Source organism: Agelaius phoeniceus, chromosome 31, assembly GCF_051311805.1.
Source record: "Agelaius phoeniceus isolate bAgePho1 chromosome 31, bAgePho1.hap1, whole genome shotgun sequence".
Classification (NCBI taxonomy): domain Eukaryota; kingdom Metazoa; phylum Chordata; class Aves; order Passeriformes; family Icteridae; genus Agelaius; species Agelaius phoeniceus.
The window spans coordinates 1,160,338-1,179,069 of NC_135295.1; the positions used below are offsets into that span (position 1 = coordinate 1,160,338).

Consider the following 18,732-nt stretch of genomic DNA (forward strand, 5'->3'; position numbering starts at 1 on the left):
CTCCAGGCACAGAGTAAAGCTCCTTTATTTATCCTGGCTCCCGGGTGTGTCACCGCGGGGAAACTGAGGCACAGCCGCCACAGCGCTGCGGACAACGGGGACCACCCAGGGCAGGGTGGCACTGGGGACAACGGGGACCCCCAGCCCCCCGGTGGCGCTGTCACTCGCTGTCCCCAGCCCGCCGTGTCCCCGCAGTCCCTGTGGCACCTGCAGGGCCCAGCCTGGCAGCTCCCTGAGCAGGATGGTGCCACCACACGCTGTCCCCATGTCCCTGCTGTCCCTGCTGTGCTGTCCCTGCTGTCCCCATGTCCCTGCTGTCCCTGCTATCCCTGCTGTGCTGTCCCTGCTGTCCCCATGTCCCTGCTGTCCCTGCTGTGCTGTCCCTGCTGTCCCCGCTGTCCTGTCCCCACTATGCTGTCCCTGCTGTCCTGACCCTGCTGTGCTGTCCCCTCTGTCCTGTCCCTGCTGTCCCACTGTCCCCACTGTCCCCATGTCCCTGCTGTCCCCGTTGTGCTGTCCCCACTGTCCCATCCCTGCTGTCCTGTCCCTGCTGTGCTGTCCCCTCTGTCCTGTTCCAGCTGTCCCCATTGTCCCCACTGTCCCTGCTGTCCCCCCCGTCCCCACTGTCCTGTCCCCACTGTCCCTGCTGTCCTGTCCCCTCTGTCCTGTCCCTGCTGTCCCCACTGTTCCTCTGTCCTGTCCCTGCCGTCCCGCTGTCCCTGCTGCCTCTGCTACCTTGTCCCCACTGTCCCCACTGTCCTGTCCCCCTGTCCCTGTCCCTGTCCCTCATCCCACGGTGACGGTGAAGCCGCAGTGGAAGCGGCTCCTGCAGTGGTTCAGGAAGGCTCCCAGGGCCAGCGTCACGGGCAGGGGGGGCAGCTTCTTCTCCAGGACCCCCCCCACGCTCCAATTGCTGTCCAGGAGCCCTGTGGGGACACGGGGACACCTGAGCGGCTGGGGACACGGGGACACCTGAGCGGCTGGGGACACAGGGACACCTGAGCGCCACCAGCCGGGAACATGGGGACACCTGAGTGCCACCAGCCGGGGACACGGGGACACCTGAGTGGCTGGGGACACAGGGACAACTGAGCACCACCAGCCGGTGACAGTGGGGACACCTGAGCGCCACCAGCCGGGGACAGCAGGGACACCTGAGCAGGGCCCCATCAGGTGACAGCAGGGACACCTGAGCTGGGGACACCTGAGTGGTCCTGGCAGGTGACAGCGGGGACACCTGAGTGCCACCAGCCGGTGCCAGTGGCCCAGGAGGTGACACTGAGGGGACACTGGAGGGGACAGGGGACAGTGCCCACCTCTGAAGACGGCGTTGGCCCCGGGCAGGGTGAGCTGGTAGCCGAAGGTGAAGGTGCTCTCCTGCAAACGCGTGTTGGCCTCCAGCTCCACGCCCACCTGCACCTGCAGGGACATTGTGGGGACACTGAGGGGACACTGCGGGGACACTGGGGACATGAGGGACAGCAGGGACAGGACAGAGGGGTCAGCGGGAATAGGGTAGCAGGGACATGACAGTGGGGACAGAACAGCAGAGACAGCGGGGACAGGACAATGGGGACAGTGCGGCACCTGGGGGGAATGGTGCGGTCACAGTGGCATGGGGACACCGAGGGGGACACTGGGGACAGCGTGGGGGACATCTGGGGACACGCACCTGCTCGTTGGCCCGGTGGTAGTAGCTGGCATGGGCTCCCCCATAGCCCACGTTGAGCGTTGTCACCCAGTTCGGGGCTGTAACAGAGAGACAGCGTCCCCAGGGGTCCCCAAGGTGTCCCAGGTGTCCCCAAGGCATCCCCAAGGTGTCCCAGAGGTGTTCCTGAGGCATCTCCAGGTTTCCCCAGGTGGCCCCAAGATGTCCCCAGATGACCCCAGCCATCCCCAGGTGTGCCCAAGGTGTCCCCAAGTGTTCCCAGGCATCCCCAGGTGTCCCCAGCACCCACAAGATGTCTCCAGGTTTCCTGAGATGTCCCCAGGTGTCCCCAGGCATCCCCAGCTGTCCAATCTGTCCCTGTCTGTCCCCATCAGCCCCATCTGTCCCCAGGATGTCCCATCAGTCCCCATCTGTCCTCATCTGTCCCCATGTGTCCCATCTGTCCCCAGGCATTCCCAGCTATCCCCATCTGTCCCCAGGCATTCCCAGCTATCCCCATCTGTCCCATTTGTCCCCAAGGTGTCCCATCTGTGCCCCGGTGTCCCCAGGTGTCCGTACCCGAGTACTTCCCGGCCAGGGTGAGGATGGCTCCCTCCTCCCCGGGCCGCCGGTGGTACACGAGCTCCCCGCCCAGCACCAGGCGGGCGGTGACGCTCTGCAGGAAATGCGCCACCACGATCACTGCGGGGACAGCGGGGACAGTGCCGCCTCAGACGGGTCCCCAGGGCAGGGCTGGGGCGGTGTCCCTGGGGCGGGGATGGGCGGGGCTGGGGCAGTGTCCCCAGGGCAGCACCAGGGCCGTGTCCCCGGGGTTGGGGCGGTGTCCCCAGGGCAGGGCCAGGCAGGTCTGGGGAAGTGTCCCCAGGGCCAGGGCGGGGCTGGGGCGGTGTCCCCAGGGTGGGGCCAGGGCAGTGTCCCCGGGGCCAGGGCAGTGTCCCCAGGGCAGGGCCAGGCACATCCTCAGCGGTGTCCCCAGGGCCAGGGCAGTGTCCCCAGGGCCAGGGCGGTGTCCCCAGAGCCAGGGCGGTGTCCCCAGGGCAGGGCCAGGCACAGCCTCAGCGGTGTCCCCAGGGCCAGGGCAGTGTCCCCAGGGCCAGGGCGGTGTCCCCAGGGCAGGGCCAGGCACAGCCTCAGCGGTGTCCCCAGGGCCAGGGCAGTGTCCCCAGGGCCAGGGCGGTGTCCCCAGAGCCAGGGCGGTGTCCCCAGGGCAGGGCCAGGCACAGCCTCAGCGGTGTCCCCAGGGCCAGGGCAGTGTCCCCAGGGCCAGGGCGGTGTCCCCAGGGCAGGGCCAGGCACAGCCTCAGCGGTGTCCCCAGGGCCAGGGCAGTGTCCCCAGGGCCAGGGCGGTGTCCCCAGGGCAGGGCCAGGCACAGCCTCAGTGGTGTCCCCAGGTCCAGGGCAGTGTCCCCAGGGCAGGGCCAGGCACAGTCTCAGCGGTGTCCCCAGGGCGGGGCCAGGCACAGTCACAGCGGTGTCCCCAGGGCCAGGGCGGTGTCCCCAGGGCGGGGCCAGGCACAGTCTCAGCAGTGTCCCCAGGGCCAGGGCAGTGTCCCCAGGGCAGGGCCAGGCACAGTCTCAGCAGTGTCCCCAGGGTCAGGCACAGTCTCAGCGGTGTCCCCAGGGAAGGGCCAGGCACAGTCTCAGCAGTGTCCCCAGGGCAGGGCCAGGCACAGTCTCAGCAGTGTCCCCAGGGCCAGGGCAGTGTCCCCAGGGCAGGGCCAGGCACAGTCTCAGCGGTGTCCCCAGGGCAGGGTCAGGCACAGTCTCAGCGGTGTCCCCAGGGCCAGGGCAGTGTCCCCAGGGCAGGGTCAGGCACAGTCTCAGCAGTGTCCCCAGGGCCAGGGGGTGTCCCCAGGGCGGGGTCAGGCACAGTCTCAGCAGTGTCCCCAGTGCCAGGGGGTGTCCCCAGTCCCCAGGGCAGGGCCGGGCGCTCACCGGAGCCGCCCAGCAGGTCGGGGTTGCCCAGGGTCAGCGTGGCGGTGCAGTCCTCGCCCCGGTACTCGCCGTCGAACTGCCACGTCACAAACTTGGCCTGGTGCGTCTGGGGACAGGGACAGAGCTGCTGGTGGCACCGGGGGACAGGCGGGGAGGGGCTGGCACGGGTGTGGCACCCCCTGTGGCTCACCTGGAACACAGCCTTGGCACGGAGGTGGTCGCCCAGCAGGTGCAGGGCCTGGGCGTTGAGGCTGCCACTGCTGTCCATGTCCCCGAGCAGCATGGGGAACACCTGGGGACAGCACAGGGACAGGGGAACAGCTGGGGACAGCACAGGGGATGGGGACAGGGACAGGGGAACAGCTGGGGACAGGAACAGGGGATGGGGGATAGGGACAGAGGACACCTGGGGACAGGGGAACACATGGGGACAGGGATACGGGACAGGGGGACACAGGGACGGCCACAGGGCCACCTCCGAGCACCCCTGGCTCCAGCCTGGGGCTGGCTGGGACGTGCCAGCACCCCCAGGCCACAGCACTGTGGCCATGGTGAGGCCACCAACAAGCCCAGGGCCATCTGGGACCACCCAGGGCCACCAATGACCCCAAAGCCACTGATGACCACAAGGCCACCCATGACCCTGAGATCACCAATGACCCCAGAGTCACCCAGGACCACCCATAACCTCAGGGCCCCCAATGACCCCAAGGCCACCGACCACCCTGAGGCCACCAAAGACTCCACAGGGCCACCCTGAGGCCACCCCAAGGCCACCAACCACCCTGAGGCCACCCTGGATATAGAGCCACCAACCACCCCAGGGCCACAGATGGCCACAATGACCCATTGGTGGCCTGGGGGTGACCATGAGGCTCCAGAACCGGTGACACCCCCTGTGCCAACCCCGCTGCCACCCCCCCAGGCCGGTGCCACCCGCGCTGTCACCTCGGTGGGCCCCAGCTGGCGGTCCCCCACGAAGGTGGCGTTGAAACGGTACCCGGAGGGGCCCAGGGTGCTCATGTGCACCGTGTGTGTCACCTGCGGGGACAGCGCGGTCACAGGGGACAGGGACAGCGTGGGGGGGACACCCCCCGTGTCCCCAGGTGTCCCCTGCCCCACCTGGAAGTGGCTGCTCAGGGTCTTGGTGACGATCAGCTTCACCCCCTCCATCTGCGGCGGGAACACCTCTGGGGGGACACGGCTGTCACCCCTGGGGACACGGCTGTCACCCCCAGGCATGGTTGTCACCCCCCAGGTGACACCCCCAGCCCCGTTTTGGGGACAGCACCGACACCCCCTTGTCCCGCTGTCCCCATGGCCCCGCTGTCCCCTCGTCACCCCAGTGTCCCCCCAGCCCCTCTGTCCCCTCCCGGTCCCTCTGTCCCCACAGCCCCACTGTCCCCTCAGCCCCGTTGTCCCCCCTCCATTCCCGTTCGCCGCGGGCGGGCGCACCTTTGCAGAGCCGGTGCAGCTCATCGAAGCTGCCGGGGTTGCCGCGGGGCTGGGCCCGGCGCGGGGCCCGGCCCTCGGCGTTGCCCATGGCCCCTCACGGGCCCCCGCCGGCCGCCGCCATCGCGGGCGGCGCCGCCCGGAGCGCCTTCAGGGGGGGCGCCGCCGCCATCTTGGCTGCGGGCAACGCGCGCCGCCCATTGGCTGAGCGGGGAGGGCGGGGCCGCGCCGGAATGCGACCCCTCCGGCAACCCGGACCCGAGCGGAGACGTTCCGTGGCGGGGCCGTTCCGCGCAACCCTCCTGTCCCGCGCGTGTCCCCAAATCCACAAGTCCTGCGTGTCCCCAAACCCCCGCGGTCCCCAAATCCCGCGTGTCCCCCTCTTGTCCTGTCCCCCGCGTGTCCCCAAGTCCCCGCTGTCCTCAAATCTGGACCACCACCATGTCCCCTCCGCACATCGCTGTCCCCTCCCTGTGTCCCCTCTGTCGCCATCACTCCACTGTCCCCTCCCAGCGCCACCCCCCCCCGTGTCCCCTGCCCTGTCCCCGCAGTGACCGGGGGGACTCCGACCTTTTGTCGCCAGCGCCACCCCCGCCCTTTGCCCGCGTGTCCCCACTGTCCCCCCCCGCCGGGGGCCGGGGGTCGGTGACACCACGGGCGACAACCTTCGGCCCTTGGGGACACGGAGGGGACACGGAGGGGACAGGGGGAAACAGGGCCCCCCCGCGCTGCCCCTCGGCCCCGCCGTGTTTGCCCGGGGGGGGCGGGATTGGGATAAAAACGGGGCCGGGGGAGGGGAGACCCCAAAACTGCAGCGACACCTGGAAGGTGAGGGGACAGGAGGGGACAGGGAAGGGGACATGGAAAGGGGACAGGGATTGGGATTGGAGACAGGGACAGGGGACAGGGGGACAGGGAATGGAGACACAGGGACAAGGGGGACAGGGGAACACTCGGGGACAAGGACAGGGGATGGGGGACAGGGATTGGGGACAGGGGATGGGGAGAGGGACAGGAATGGGGACAAGGGACAGGGAGGGGACGGGGGACAGGGGGCAGGGATGGGAACAGGAATGGGGACAGGGACAAGGATTGGGATTGGGGACAGGGATTAGGCTGTAGGGTCAGGATTGGGATTTGGGGGCAGGATTAGAATTTGGGATCGGGATTGGGGTGTGGGGTAGGAATTGGGATTTGGGAACAAGGATTGGGATTTGGGGTTGGGATTGGGGTATGGGGAAGGGATTGGAGGGGATTTGGGGCTGGGGGTGGTTTTGGGGTGGGGAATGGGGCTGGAAATTCCTATGGGGCAGGAATGGGGTGGGATGGGATGGGGCTGGAAGTTTCTATGGGGTTGGAAGCTCCTAAAGGACTGGAAGTTTGAATGGGGTGGGATGGGATCGATGGGATGGGATGGGGCTGGAAGTCTCCGTGGGGCTGGAAGTTTCTGTGGGGCTGGGACAGGATGGGGCTGGCACTCTCCGTGGGGACACAAGTGCCACCTGTCCCGCCGTGTCCCCGCGGTGTCCCCGCAGCCATGTCGCTCCCTTTGCTGGCCCTGCTGCTCCTGCTCGCCGCCGCCCGCCCCGGGGCCGCGCTGCCCGAGCGGGACGGGCCGGGCGAGGCCCCGGAGGGTCCGGAGGAGCCCGCGGGGGCCGCGGATTTCCTGAGCCGGCAGCTGCAGAGCCTGAGCGAGCTGGTGAGCCGAGAGCTGCCCCCGCAGCTGCGCCCCGAGGAGCTGCGCACACAGGCCGGGTACGGGGGGCTGGAGCCGGGACCCCTCCCCATTGCAGAGCCCACCCCACTCGGGACCCTCCCCACCGGGATCCCTCCCTGGGACCCCATCAGGGACCCCATCAGGGACCCCTCCCCACTCGGGACCCCTCCCGTCCCTTCCTGAGACTCCTCCTCGGGACCCTCTCAGGACCCCTCCCCACTCGGGACCCTCCTCTCCCTCCCCGGGACCCCTCCCCTCCCCTCCCCTCCTGGAACCCCTCCCGGGACCCCTCCCAACCCGGGACCCCTCCCCATGACCCTCCCGAGACCCCTCCCCACTCGGGACCCTCCTGTCCCTTCCTGAGACCCCTCCTCGGGACCCTCTCAGGACCCCTCCCCTTCTCGGGTGTCTCCCCTCCTTCTCCGGGACCCCTCCCCTCCCCTCCTCTCCTCGGGACCCCTCCCGGGACCCCTCCCCAGGCCTCGGCAGCCCCGGTGACGCCGGTGTCGCCCCTCAGGCTGTACCTGGAGCGCGCTAACAAACAGCTGGAGCCGCTGGCCCGGGAGCTGCAGAACAACGTGATGGGGCTGTTCTCATCCCTGCTGCGGCTGGGCCGGGCCGAGGGGCAGGGAGAGACCCCCGAGACCCCCTGAGACCCCCGAGAGAGCCTGAGAGCCCCGGCGAGCCCCGCATGGACCTGGACTGAGCCCTGAGACCCCCAGGATGGGCCCAGACACAGCCCCGAGACCTCCAGAGACACCCACACAGACCCCAAAACAGCCCCAAGACCCCCTGAGGCCCCTCACAAGCCCCGCATGGACCTGGACTGAGCCCTGAGACCCCCACACAGACACCGACACAGCCCTGAGACCCACCAGGATAGGCCTGAATACAGCTCCAAGACCTCATCAGAGCCCTCTATGGATCCGAAACAGCCCTGAGACCCCGGCCTTGATCCCAACCCATTCCTGAGAGCCCCGTGCCAGACCCAAATAAAGCCCTGAGCCCCCCCCTCCGCCGTGTCCTTGTAACTGAGGTGGGCAGGGGGTCCCTGGTGCTGTGGGGGGTCCCTCGATGTGTGAGGGGTCCTGGGGGTTTTGTGAGGGGTCCCTGGTGCTGTGGGGGTTCCCTGGGCTGTGGGGGGCCTGTTGGAGGGTCCCGGTTGCTCTTTGGGGGGGGTCCTTGGGGTGGTGGGATCCCTGTCGCTGTTTGAGGGGGGGGGGTCCCTGAGGAGGGGGCGGTCCCTGGGCGGTGGGTGCCGCCCCCTCAGTCAAGCCCCGCCCACCTCCGCGCCCCTCTGCCCTCACTAAAGATGGCGGCGGCGCCTCACGCACCGTGCGCGCCCTCACCCAAGATGGCGGCGATGACGTCATCGCGCCAGCCACTCCCGTAGACAAGATGGCGGCCCCGTGCCGGGGTGGCGGCGTACGTCACTTCCGGCGGGGCGGCATGGCGGGGCCCGGCCATGGCGGACGCGGCAGCGCGGCGGGCGGTGGCGGAGCTGCCGCTGCTGCGGTCACCAGCGGGGCCGCGGGACCGCGAGGGCTGGGCCGAGCGGCTGCGAGAGGAGTACCGGGCGCTCATCCAGGTGCGTGCGTGGCGTTCCCCCTCTCACGGTTCCCGTCTGGCCGTGTTTCCGTTCCCTCTCGGTGCTTTCCCGGTGTCTCAAATCCCTCCCGGTTTTCCCCACGCGGTGTCGCTCCGGTGTACTCCTGCTGCTCTATTCCTCCTCCCAGACCACCCCCATGTGCCCGCCGGTGTCCCCCGGTGTCCCCTCCATACTCTCCGTGTCCCCCCGGTGTCTTCTCAATACTCCCGGTGTTCCCCGGTCCATCCCCGGTGTCCCCCCAGTGTCCCCCCGGTGACTCCCCCAGTACCGGTGACCCCCCCCCGGTGTCTCCTGTCATCCCCCGGTGTCCCCTCATGAATCCTGTCCATTCCCGGTGTCCCTTTCCTGGTCCCGGTGACCCCCCCCGGTCTCGGTGACCCCCCCCCCGGTGTCCCGGCAGTACGTGGAGAACAACAAACGGGCTGACACCGATTGGTTCCGTCTGGAGTCCAACCCCGAGGGCACCCGGTAAGGACGGAGGGGGCTCTGGGATACCCCCCCCCTCCCCGGTCACACCGGGACCCCCTCGGGATTGTCACAAACCCCCCGGGGCCGCTCCGGTGACCGGAGGGGGGGTCCCAGCAGCGGGGGAAGGGTCCCGGGAGGGTCTGAGGGAATTTGGGGGAGCCCTGGGGGAGTTCTGAGGGGTTTTGGGGGCTCTGAAAGGCTTTGGGGGGGGGGTCTGGGCGGTTTAGGGGGGGTCTCAGGGGTTTTTGGGGGGTCCTGGGGGTTCTGGGGGGGTCCTTGGGGGGTCGCAGAGGGGGTTCCCTCACACTGGGTGTCCTGGGGGGGTCTTAGGGGGGTCTGGGGGGTTTAGGGAAGGTCCCAGGGGTGTCTGGGGGGTTTTGGGAGGGTCCTGGGGGTACTCAGAGGCTTTGGGGGGAGTCACTGAGGGGTTTGGGGGGTCCAAGGGTCACTCAGGGGTTTTGGGGTGGGTCCCCCATGTTCCCAGGTGGTCGGGCAGGTGCTGGTACATCCATGAGCTGCTCAAGTACGAGTTCAACATCAAGTTCGAGGTGAGGAGAGGGCTCCGGGGGACAGGGGGGGTTTTGGGGGGGGTCCCAAGGAGGTGCTGACCCCCCTTGTCCCCCCCAGATCCCGGTGACGTACCCGGGCACCGCCCCCGAAATCGCCATCCCCGAGCTGGACGGGAAAACCGCCAAGATGTACCGGTGAGGGGGGTCCTGGGGGGCTTTAGGGGGGCTTGGGGGGGTCTGGGAGGGGTCTGAGGGGCTTTTGGGGGGCTTTCAGGGGCTTTGGGGAGCGTCCCGGGGGATTTGAGGTGTTTGGGGGCAAGTCTGAGGAGTTTTGAGGGGTCCTGGAGGGGCTTTGGGGGGGGTCCAGGGGGCTGGGGCGTTCTTGGGAGGGATCCTAGGGAGGGTTTTGGGGATTGGGGGGGCTTGGGGAGGGGTCCTGGGGCTCAGAGGGGTCCAGGAAGAGTCCTGGGGGGGCTTGGGGGGATCTGGCAGGGGTGCAGAGGGGTTTGGGGAGGGACATGGGGGGTCCAGGGGGCGGTTTGGAGAAGGTCTGGGGGGAATTGGGGAGGGATCCTGGGGGGTTTGGGGGATCCTGGGGGGTCTGATGGGTTCTAGGGGGTCCCGAGGGGGGGTCTGAGGGGTTTTGGGGTGGTCCCAAGGGGGTCTGACGGCTCGGTGTCCCCCCAGGGGGGGTAAGATCTGCCTCAGTGACCACTTCAAGCCCCTGTGGGCCAGGAACGTGCCCAAGTTCGGGCTGGCACACCTGATGGCACTGGGGGTGAGCACCGGGGGGGGCTTGGGGAGGGGTCCTGGGGGGCTCTGGAGGGGTCCTGGGGCTCTGGGGGGGGGTCCAGGGTGGGCTTGGAGTGGCACTGGTGTGGGGGGGGACACTGGGGTGGCGCTGTCACCTGTGTGGGGACAGTGGGGAGAGGGGATCCTGTGGAGGGGTCCCCCATGGGGGGTTGACATTGGGGGGGGGTTGTCACCTTTTTGGGGGTGGGGGGGTGGGGTGTGACACTGAAGGGAGGGTGGCACGTTCCAGGGGATGTCCCCACACCACTGACCCCTTGTCCCCACAGCTGGGTCCCTGGCTGGCCGTGGAGATCCCGGACCTGATCTCCAAAGGCCTCATCCAGCACAAGGACAAGTGACCAACGCGGGGGGGACTTTGGGGGTCCCCCCACCCCACTTTGGGGGTTCCCCCACCTCGGGGGTCCCCCCATTCCCCTCCCAGCTGCTGCCACCCCTCCCCACCGCTTCGCTGCTGCTCCCCAATAAACATTGAACCCCGATTTAGTGGCGGTTTGTTATTTTGGGGGTGACACAGAGGGGATTTGTGTGTCCCCCCCGCAAAAACCCGCGCGGGTCGCGGCCCCTTTAAGACGCCGCGCGGTTTCCATGGTGACGCGCGGCGCGGGGGGGCGTGGCCGGGAGGGCGGCGCATGCGCAGATCCGCCGGCGAGGCCGCCGGGGGCGGGGCCGGCCGAGGGAGGCACAAAGATGGCGGCGGGTGCGGCGGGAGTTGTTGCCATGGCGGCCCGCGGGAGGTGCGGGGCGATCGCGGGGCGACCCCGCCGAGGGGCGCAGGGGGGCGAGGGGGGCTACACTTGGGGCTGGGAGGGCTCCGGGACAGCGGACACCCCCCCCAGGGGAGCGGCGGGGCCGGGCGGGGGGTGCGGGACAGGGCCCCTGAAGGCGGGGGGGTACCGGGATGATGGAGGGGGGCAGCGGGAACGCCTCACGGGGGGCCCCGGGATAGCGGAGGGGGGAACCGGGATGGGGGGGGGGCACAGGGGACACCCCCGGTGAGGGACCCTGGGCTGGCAGAGGGGGGCGGGGCCCCGAGGGGCGGGGGGTGATGGGGGCACCGGGAGGGGTCCCGGGGGGCTGCGGGCCCCGGGGTGCGGGAACCGCTTTGGGGGGACCCCCGGGATTGTGGGGGGCTGCGGGCCTGGGGGTGCGGGAACCCCTTTGCAGGGACCTCCGGGATTGCGGGGGGCTGAGCCCGGGGGTGCCAGAACCGCTTTGGGGGGACCCCGGGGATTGCGGGGGGCTGCGGGAACCGCTTTGGGGGGACCCTCGGGATTGCGGGGGGCTGAGCCCGGGGGTGCCAGAACCGCTTTGGGGGGACCCCCGGGGATTGCGGGGGGCTGAGCCCGGGGGTGCGGGAACCGCTTTGGGGGGACCCTCGGGATTGCGGGGGGCTGAGCCCGGGGGTGCGGGAACCGCTTTGGGGTCCCCCCGAGCTTTGGGGTCCCCCCGCGCTTTGGGGTCTCCCCGAGCCTTTGAGGTTCCCCGAGCTTTGGGGTCTCCCCGAGTCTTTGCGGTCCCCCCGAGCTTTGAGGTCCCCCCGAGCTTTGGTGTCCCCCCGAGCTTTTGGGGTCCCCCGCGCTTTGGGGTCCCCTCGGTGACGCCGTGTCCCCGCAGGGCCCCCGCCGACGGGACGCTGTGTCCGGCCGCCGGGCGCGGGGGGCTGTGAGCAGGTGGGTGCCCCTTCCCCGCGCCCTTGTGCCACCCCCCCCCCCGTGGCCCTGCCACTTTGTCACCATGCTGTCGCTGTCCCCGCAGGCCCCGCCATGCCCCAGGCCTCGGAGCACCGCCTGGGCCGCGCCAGGGACGCCGGTGCCGGTGCCGTGGTGACGGCGCAGCCCCGGGCGGGCTCCCGCCTGCCCAGCGGGCACCGAGCGCTGAGCCAGGAGCGCCATGCGGCCCCCAACGGGCTCTCCCCGGCCCCCAAACTGCGCCTGCTGCCCCCCAGGCCCCCGCCGCCCCCCGACGACCCCCGCCCCAAAAAGCTGGAGCTGGAACGGGGCCGAGCGGCCAAACGGGGGGATCCCGCTCCCCGCGGGCCGGGGGGACGCCGGGGGCCGCTCAAGGCCGATCACGGCGTGAGGGTGCCCGGGGGCGCCCCGCAGGTGCCCGGCAGCGCCTCCTTCTCGCTGCCCAGCGCGGCCGAGCGCCGCCGGAGCAACCTGGCCCGCTCCAAATCCATCAGCATCGGCGACCTGAGCCAGGGAGGAGGCGGCGGTGGCGGCGGTGTCGCCGGTGTCCCCTGCCGCGCCGAGGACGTGGCGGTGGCGCTGAGCCGCTTGGTGCTCAGGGACTGCGGGCACCCGCTGGGTGCGGGCGCGCTGGCGCTCCGCAGGAGCTCCTCGCTGCGCAGGGTGACCGTGAGCGCCGGGCCCGACGGCAAAGGCACCGCGGCGCTGCTCTCCGTGCGCCCCGAGGGCGGCCCCCGCGCCCGGGCCGAGGCCCCGTTCAGCCACGGCCCCGGCAGCCCCGCGCCCGGCGGCCGGAACGAGGACAAGGCGGCCGCGGTAAGAGCCGGGGGCGGGAGGGGTGTGGCCCGGGACAGCCGTGTCCCCAGCCCTGGGGACGTTTTCAGAGCCTCTCAGTTTTGGGGATGTGGTGTGACTCCCATGCTGCCCCCAGTTTTGGGGATGCTTTGAGACCCCCGCAGTGCCCCCAGTTTTGGGGACGTTTTGAGACCCCTGCAGTGTCCCCAGCTCTGGGGACATTTTAAGAGCCCTGCAGTGTCCCCACCTTTGGGGATGTTTTGAGACCCTCTCAGTGCCCCCAGCCTTGAGGACATGTGGAGACCCCTGCAATGTCCCCACCTTTGGGGACACTTTGAGATCCCCATGCTGTCCTCAGCTCTGGGGACATTTTCAGACCCCAACAGTGTCACCAACCTTGGGAACATTTTGAGACCCCCACAGTGTCACCAACCTTGGGAACATTTTGAGACCCCCACAGTGTCCCCAACCTCAGGGACATTTTGAGACCCTCTCAGTGTCCCCAGCTTTTGGGACACTTTGAGACCCTCACACTGCCCCCAGCCTTGGGGACATTTTGAGACCCCTACACTGTCCCCATCCTCAGGGACATTTTGTCACCCCCATGCTGTCCCCAACTCTGGGGACATTTTGAGACCCCTGCAGTGTCCCGAGCCTTGGGGACATTTTGAGACCCTCCAGAGTCCCCAGCTTTGGGGACATTTTAAGGCCCCCATGCTGTCCCCATCCTCAGGGACATTTTGTGACCCCCGCAGTGTCCCCGCTCAGGCTCGGTGACATCGCCAGGGTGACACAGTGGTGGCACTCTCACCTGTCCCCGTTCCAGTCCTGTTTTGGGGACCCCCACGGCTCTTGGTTGGGGGGGGTCGCTGCTGTTCTCCCAGCTCAGGGGGCCGGTGCCATCCTTGTGGCTCTGGCTTCTGTCCCCACATCTCCAGGGTGACCACGGGTGACCGGTGACACCCTGGTGACACTGAGGTGACACCGAGCTGGCCGCTGCCCCCTCCCCGTTTCCGCATCCGCTCCCCCCCTCCATCATCCCTCACCTGCCTGGCCACGTGTGGGGGAATCGTAATCCCCAAAACGCCACCAAGGCCCGGCCACCCGCCTTGTCCCCCTTCAGGGACACCAGGGGCATCCCTCAGCCCCGCCAGGCCCCCAAACCCCCTCGGCTGGAAACCAGGGAGGGATTTTTGGGGGGCTGTTTACCTCAGCACCCCTCACTGTCCCTATGGGCAGCTCCAGCTAATTAATCCCCTGGGATGAGCCTTGTGTTGCCCAGAATAGCACAGGGCGGAGGGGAGAAATCGGATCAGCTAATGAGCTGAGGGAGGAGGGGAGGGGGACAGGCCACCCCTGGTGACCGATGCCACCGATGCCACCGAGGCTCTGGTGGCAGGGAGCCGGTGCCGCCATGCCGGGGCTGCAGGGAGCCACGCTGGTGGAGCTGCCGCGGAAGCTGCAGCGCTCGCTGCTGCCCCGCCGGGAGCTCCCAACCCGCGGCGGCACTGCCGACATCTCCGAGTCCGTGGTGCACACGGCGGTCATGGGGCTGCTGCTGGTCACCGGCGAGGTGAAGCCACCGGCGGTGGCACCCGGGGACAGCCGGGGAGGATGGGGGGACACGGCGGAGGAGGGGGCGCGGCTCACCGGGTGTCCCTCGCTGTGTCCCCACACCCAGACCCACCACGCGCTGCTGCTGGGCTCGGGCCACGTCGGCCTCAGGAATTTGGGCAACACGGTAAGAGGGCGGCTCGGCCCTGCCCAGGGGGATTCGGGGTCACCTCGGGGTCCCCCAATCATCCTGACCCTATGTTCTGGGGTGTGGGATGGGTTTGGAGTTACCTCGGGGTCCCCCAATCATCCTGACCCTGTGTTCTGGGGTGTGGGATGGGTTTGGGGTCACCTCGGGGTCTCCAACCCTCCTGTCCCTGTGTCCTGGGGTGTGGGATGGGTTTGGGGTTAGCTCGGGGTCATCTCAGGGTCCCCAACCCCTCTGACCCTGTGTCCTGGGGGGTGTGGGATGGGTTTGGGGTTAGCTCGGGGTCCCCAACCCTCCTGTCCCTGTGTCCTGGAGTGTGGGATGGATTTAGGGTCACCTCGGGGTCCCCAACCCTCCTGTCCCTGTGTCCTGGAGTGTGGGATGGATTTAGGGTCACCTCGGGGTCCCCAACCCTCCTGACCCTGTGTCCTGGAGTGTGGGATGGGTTTGGGGTCATCTCGGGGTCATCTCGGGGTCCCCAACCCTCCTGTCCTTCTGTCCTGGGCTGTGGGATGGATTTGGGGTCATCTCTGGGTCATCTCGGGGTCCCCCAGCCCTCCTGTCCCTCTGTCCTGGGCTGTGGGAGGGATTTGGGGTCCCCCAGCCTTGGTGGCCATGGTCCCATCTTCTTGTCCTGCTGGGATGTCACATTCCCAGAGCCCCACAGCACTGTCCCCAGGGTCCCCAGCCCTCCTGTCCCTCTGTCCTGGGCTGCTGTGGGATGGATTTGGGGTCACCTCGGGGTTCCCAACCCTCCTGTCCCTCTGTCCTGGGGTGTGGGAGGGATTTTGGGTCCCCTTGGGTCCCCTCAGGGTCCCCCAGGCTCAGTGGCCGTGGTCCCATCCTGCTGGGGATGTCCCCCAGCCCCCCAGCACTGTTCCCACGGTCCCCAGGCCTCCTGTCCTGGCCTGTGGGAGGGATTTGAGGTCCCTTTGATGTCCTTTAAGTGTCCCTCGATGTCACTTGTGGGTGCCCTCAGCGTCCCCAAGCCTCTTTGCGGCTGTCCCATCGCATCCCCGGGTACCCCCAACCCCACGGGGGACACCAGGGACACCCTGAGGGCTCCCTGGTGGCAGTGCCACATGCCCAGACGTGCCCGTGTCACCCCTCAGTGCTTCATGAACGCCGTGCTGCAGTGCCTGAGCAGCACCAAACCCCTGCGGGATTACTGCCTGCGCCGCGACTTCCAGCAGGAGCAGCCCCCCGGCCCCCGCGCCCCCCAGGAGCTCACCGAAGGTGGGACAGACCCCCCAGAACTCCCACAGCTCCCCCAGAACGTTCCAGAACCCCCCTGGGGGGCGCTGAACCCGCCGTGTCCCCCCCCCTCTTGTCCCCTCAGCCTTCGCCGATGTCATTGCCGCCCTCTGGCACCCCGACTCCTCCGAGGCCGTCAACCCCGGGCGCTTCAAGGCTGTGTTCCAGAAATACGTGCCCTCCTTCACGGGTTACAGGTGAGACACACCCCCCTCCCCTAAAAAAAGCCTTTTGGGGACCCCCCAAAGGGACAAAGTGTCACAAAGTGTCCCCCGCAGCCAGCAGGACGCGCAGGAATTCCTCAAGTTCTTCATGGACCGGCTGCACGTGGAGATCAACAGGAAGGGCCGGCGCACCCCCAGCATCCTGTCGGACACACGGAGACCCCCGGCCCTGGAGGACCCCGAAACGCTCAGGTGAGAGAGGAAGGGGCAGGGCTGCTGAGGAGAGGGGACCCCGATTTTGGGGACAGCTGACAGCCCCGGTGTCACCCTGGTGTCGCCTCCCGCAGCGACGACGAGCGCGCCAACCAGATGTGGAAGCGCTACCTGGAGAGGGAGGACAGCAAGATCGTGGGTGAGCGCTGGCAATGGGGCTGTGCCCCCCCATCCCTGGGACCCCGAAAGCTCTGGGGGTGCCCCCCTTTGACCCCTCCCTTTGCCCCCCCAGATCTCTTTGTGGGGCAGCTGAAGAGCTGCCTCAAGTGCCAGGCCTGCGGCTACCGCTCCACCACCTTCGAGGTGTTCTGCGACCTCTCGCTGCCCATCCCAAAGGTGAGGGTGGGGTGACCCCAAAAAACCCTTCAGATTCCCCAAAAAACCCTTCAGATCCTTCCAAAAAACCCTTCAGACCCTTCCAAACACCCTTCAGACTCCCCCAAACCCCTCAGAAACCCCCTCGGATCCCCAAAAACCCTTCAGACCCCTCTAAAAACCCTTGAGGCTCCTCCAGAAATGCTTCAGATCCCCCCAAAAAGCCCTCAGATCCCCCCAAACCCCTCAGATCCCGCAAAAACCCTTCAGACCCCTCTAAAAACCCTTCAGACCCACCCAAAAACCTTCAGACCCCCCCAAAAAGCCCTCAGACCCCTCTAAAACCCTTCAGCCCCCGCCAGAAACCCTTCAGACTCCCCCCAAAATCCCTCAGACCCCCCCAAAAACATGTCAGACCTCCCCAAAAACCCCTCAGATCCCCCCCAAACCCCTCAGATCCCCCAAAAACCCTTCAGACCCCTCTAAAAACCCTTCGGGTCCATCCAAAACCCCCTCAGACTTCCCAAAAACCTTTCAGATCCAACAAAAACCCTTCAGACTCCCCTAAAACCCCTCAGACCCTGCCAGAAACCCCCTCAGAGCACCCAAAAACCCTTCAGACCTGTCAAAAAACTCTTCAGACCACCCCAAAAACCTTCAGACCCCCCCAAAAACTCTTCAAACCCTAAAAGCACTTCAGACTCCCAAAAACCCTTCGGACCACCCTAAAATCCTCTGAGACCACCCAAAACCCCTCAGACCTCCCAAAAACTCCTCAGACCCCTCCAAAAACCTTTCACACCAGCCCAGAAAACCCTTCCCTCCCACCACTGCAAAAAACCTTTCAGACCCTCCCAAAATCCCCTTTAGACCTGTCCAAAAATTGCTCAGACCCCTCCAAAAAACCCCTTCAGACGCCCCAGAAACCTTTCAGACCCTTCCAAAACCCACTCAGATCCCCACTCAAAACTCCTCACACCCTCTAAATTCCACCCCTGACCCCCCAAAATCCCTTCCTCCGGGGATTTTGGTGGCCCTGCAGAAAAGCTTTGCCGGGGGCAAGGTCTCGCTGCACGACTGCTTCAGCCTCTTCACCAAGGAGGAGGAGCTGGACTCGGAGAACGCCCCGGTGAGAGGATGGAACCCCCCCTACCCCCCTACCCCCAGGGACCCCCCCTGCAGCCCCGGGTTTGTCCCCAAAACGTCCCTGATGTCCCCTGGCCCCTCAGGTGTGTGACAAGTGCCGGCAGCGCACGCGCAGCACCAAGAAGTTGACGATCCAGCGCTTCCCACGCATCCTGGTGCTCCGTATCCTTTGGGAATCAAACCCGAGCAAGGGTGGGGGACACCCCCAAATTTTTTGGGAGGTTTGGGAAGGGGTGGGGGGTAAGCACAAGGGTCATCACTCCCGTCCATCTTCCCACTGCCTTAACCCCGGGCAGACCTGAACAGGTTCTCCACCACGCGCTACTCCATCAAGAAATGCTCCGTCTTTGTGGACTTCCCGCTGCAGCAGCTCAACCTGCGCGAGTTCGCCAGCGAGAAGGCGGGTGAGGAGAGCTCCGAGGGAAGGGGTTTTGGGGTTTTTTGGGGTTTTTTTGGGGTGGGAGATCCTAAAGATCCTAAACCTGACCCTGCACCCTGCTGCAGGCAGCCCTGTCTACAGCCTGTACGCTCTGTGCAACCACTCGGGCAGCGTGCACTACGGGCACTACACGGCTTTCTGCCGCGACCCCGCCGGCTGGCGCGTCTACAACGACTCCCGGTCAGTGTCCCCCGCCCCTCCCGTGCCCCCCCGCCCCGGTGCTGGGCCCCCGCGGCCGGTGCTGAGGGTGTCCCCGCAGCGTCTCGCCCATCAGCGAGAACCAGGTGCCGTCCAGCGAGGGCTACGTGCTGTTCTACGAGCTGGAGGAGCCGCCCGGCCGCAGAGCCTGAGAGCCCCGCGCGGAGCCGCCGCCTGCGGGCCGGGAACTGCGGGGGGAAGCCCCGGGACCCTGCCCCGGGATCCGCCGGGAACCCCCCGGGAGCCCCCCGGACCCGCGAAGAGAAGGGTGCGGGGGGAGCGGCCGCAGCCCGCGCGGCCCCGGGGGGTTTTGTGAATAAATTTATTAAAAAAACCCCAAAAAACGCCGAGTTTGGGGGGCTTGGGGGCGTGGCTTGATGGTAGCGGGGTGGGACTTGCGTTTGACTGACATTGGGTGGGCGTGGTTTATGGAGGTGTGGCCTGTTGATGATTGATTAGAGGTAGGCGTGGTCACCGCAGCGTGCCGTGCGCGATGATTGGCTGGTGGCGTTGTGGGCGCGGCTTA

The 18,732-nt window shown here is 67.6% G+C and overlaps 4 protein-coding genes across 9 annotated transcripts; 3 read left to right on the top strand and 1 right to left on the bottom strand.

The window, feature by feature from the left end:
- Positions 1-7: 7 nt before the first annotated feature.
- On the bottom strand, positions 8-5,289 carry TOMM40L (translocase of outer mitochondrial membrane 40 like). Of its 5 annotated transcripts, none has more exons than XM_077191946.1 (9): positions 5,060-5,289; positions 4,727-4,794; positions 4,553-4,645; positions 3,795-3,896; positions 3,605-3,710; positions 2,228-2,324; positions 1,673-1,749; positions 1,317-1,419; positions 8-926 (listed from the first exon to the last, which is right to left on the bottom strand). In XM_077191946.1, exons 1-9 carry the CDS (start codon positions 5,145-5,147, stop codon positions 410-412), a joined length of 1,251 nt encoding a protein of 416 aa, XP_077048061.1. In that variant the 5' UTR covers positions 5,148-5,289; the 3' UTR covers positions 8-409. The 5 variants fall into 5 exon arrangements, with proteins under 5 accessions (XP_077048061.1, XP_077048064.1, XP_077048062.1 ...); XM_077191949.1 differs by having other exon boundaries at positions 4,727-4,808; positions 5,060-5,272; XM_077191947.1 differs by having other exon boundaries at positions 4,727-4,817; positions 5,060-5,272.
- Positions 5,290-5,351: 62 nt separating this feature from the next.
- LOC143696228 (uncharacterized) lies at positions 5,352-7,652 on the top strand. Of its 2 annotated transcripts, XM_077191951.1 has the most exons (3): positions 5,352-5,884; positions 6,592-6,811; positions 7,291-7,652. In XM_077191951.1, the coding sequence occupies exons 2-3, from the start codon at positions 6,594-6,596 to the stop codon at positions 7,424-7,426; spliced, it is 354 nt and encodes a 117-aa protein (XP_077048066.1). In that variant the 5' UTR covers positions 5,352-5,884; positions 6,592-6,593; the 3' UTR covers positions 7,427-7,652. The 2 variants fall into 2 exon arrangements, with proteins under 2 accessions (XP_077048066.1, XP_077048065.1); XM_077191950.1 differs by lacking the exon at positions 5,352-5,884 and having other exon boundaries at positions 6,450-6,811.
- Positions 7,653-8,188: 536 nt separating this feature from the next.
- UFC1 (ubiquitin-fold modifier conjugating enzyme 1) lies at positions 8,189-10,651 on the top strand. The gene is made up of 6 exons (XM_054653801.2): positions 8,189-8,361; positions 8,783-8,850; positions 9,335-9,398; positions 9,478-9,554; positions 10,047-10,137; positions 10,439-10,651. The coding sequence occupies exons 1-6, from the start codon at positions 8,239-8,241 to the stop codon at positions 10,508-10,510; spliced, it is 495 nt and encodes a 164-aa protein (XP_054509776.2). The 5' UTR covers positions 8,189-8,238; the 3' UTR covers positions 10,511-10,651.
- Positions 10,652-10,804: 153 nt separating this feature from the next.
- USP21 (ubiquitin specific peptidase 21) lies at positions 10,805-18,550 on the top strand. Its single transcript, XM_077191945.1, has 14 exons — positions 10,805-10,906; positions 11,787-11,842; positions 11,928-12,676; positions 14,337-14,396; positions 15,530-15,653; positions 15,757-15,868; positions 15,950-16,087; positions 16,183-16,247; positions 16,341-16,444; positions 17,466-17,552; positions 17,653-17,731; positions 17,866-17,973; positions 18,074-18,188; positions 18,268-18,550. The coding sequence occupies exons 3-14, from the start codon at positions 11,936-11,938 to the stop codon at positions 18,356-18,358; spliced, it is 1,824 nt and encodes a 607-aa protein (XP_077048060.1). The 5' UTR covers positions 10,805-10,906; positions 11,787-11,842; positions 11,928-11,935; the 3' UTR covers positions 18,359-18,550.
- The last annotated feature ends 182 nt before the right edge of the window (positions 18,551-18,732 follow it).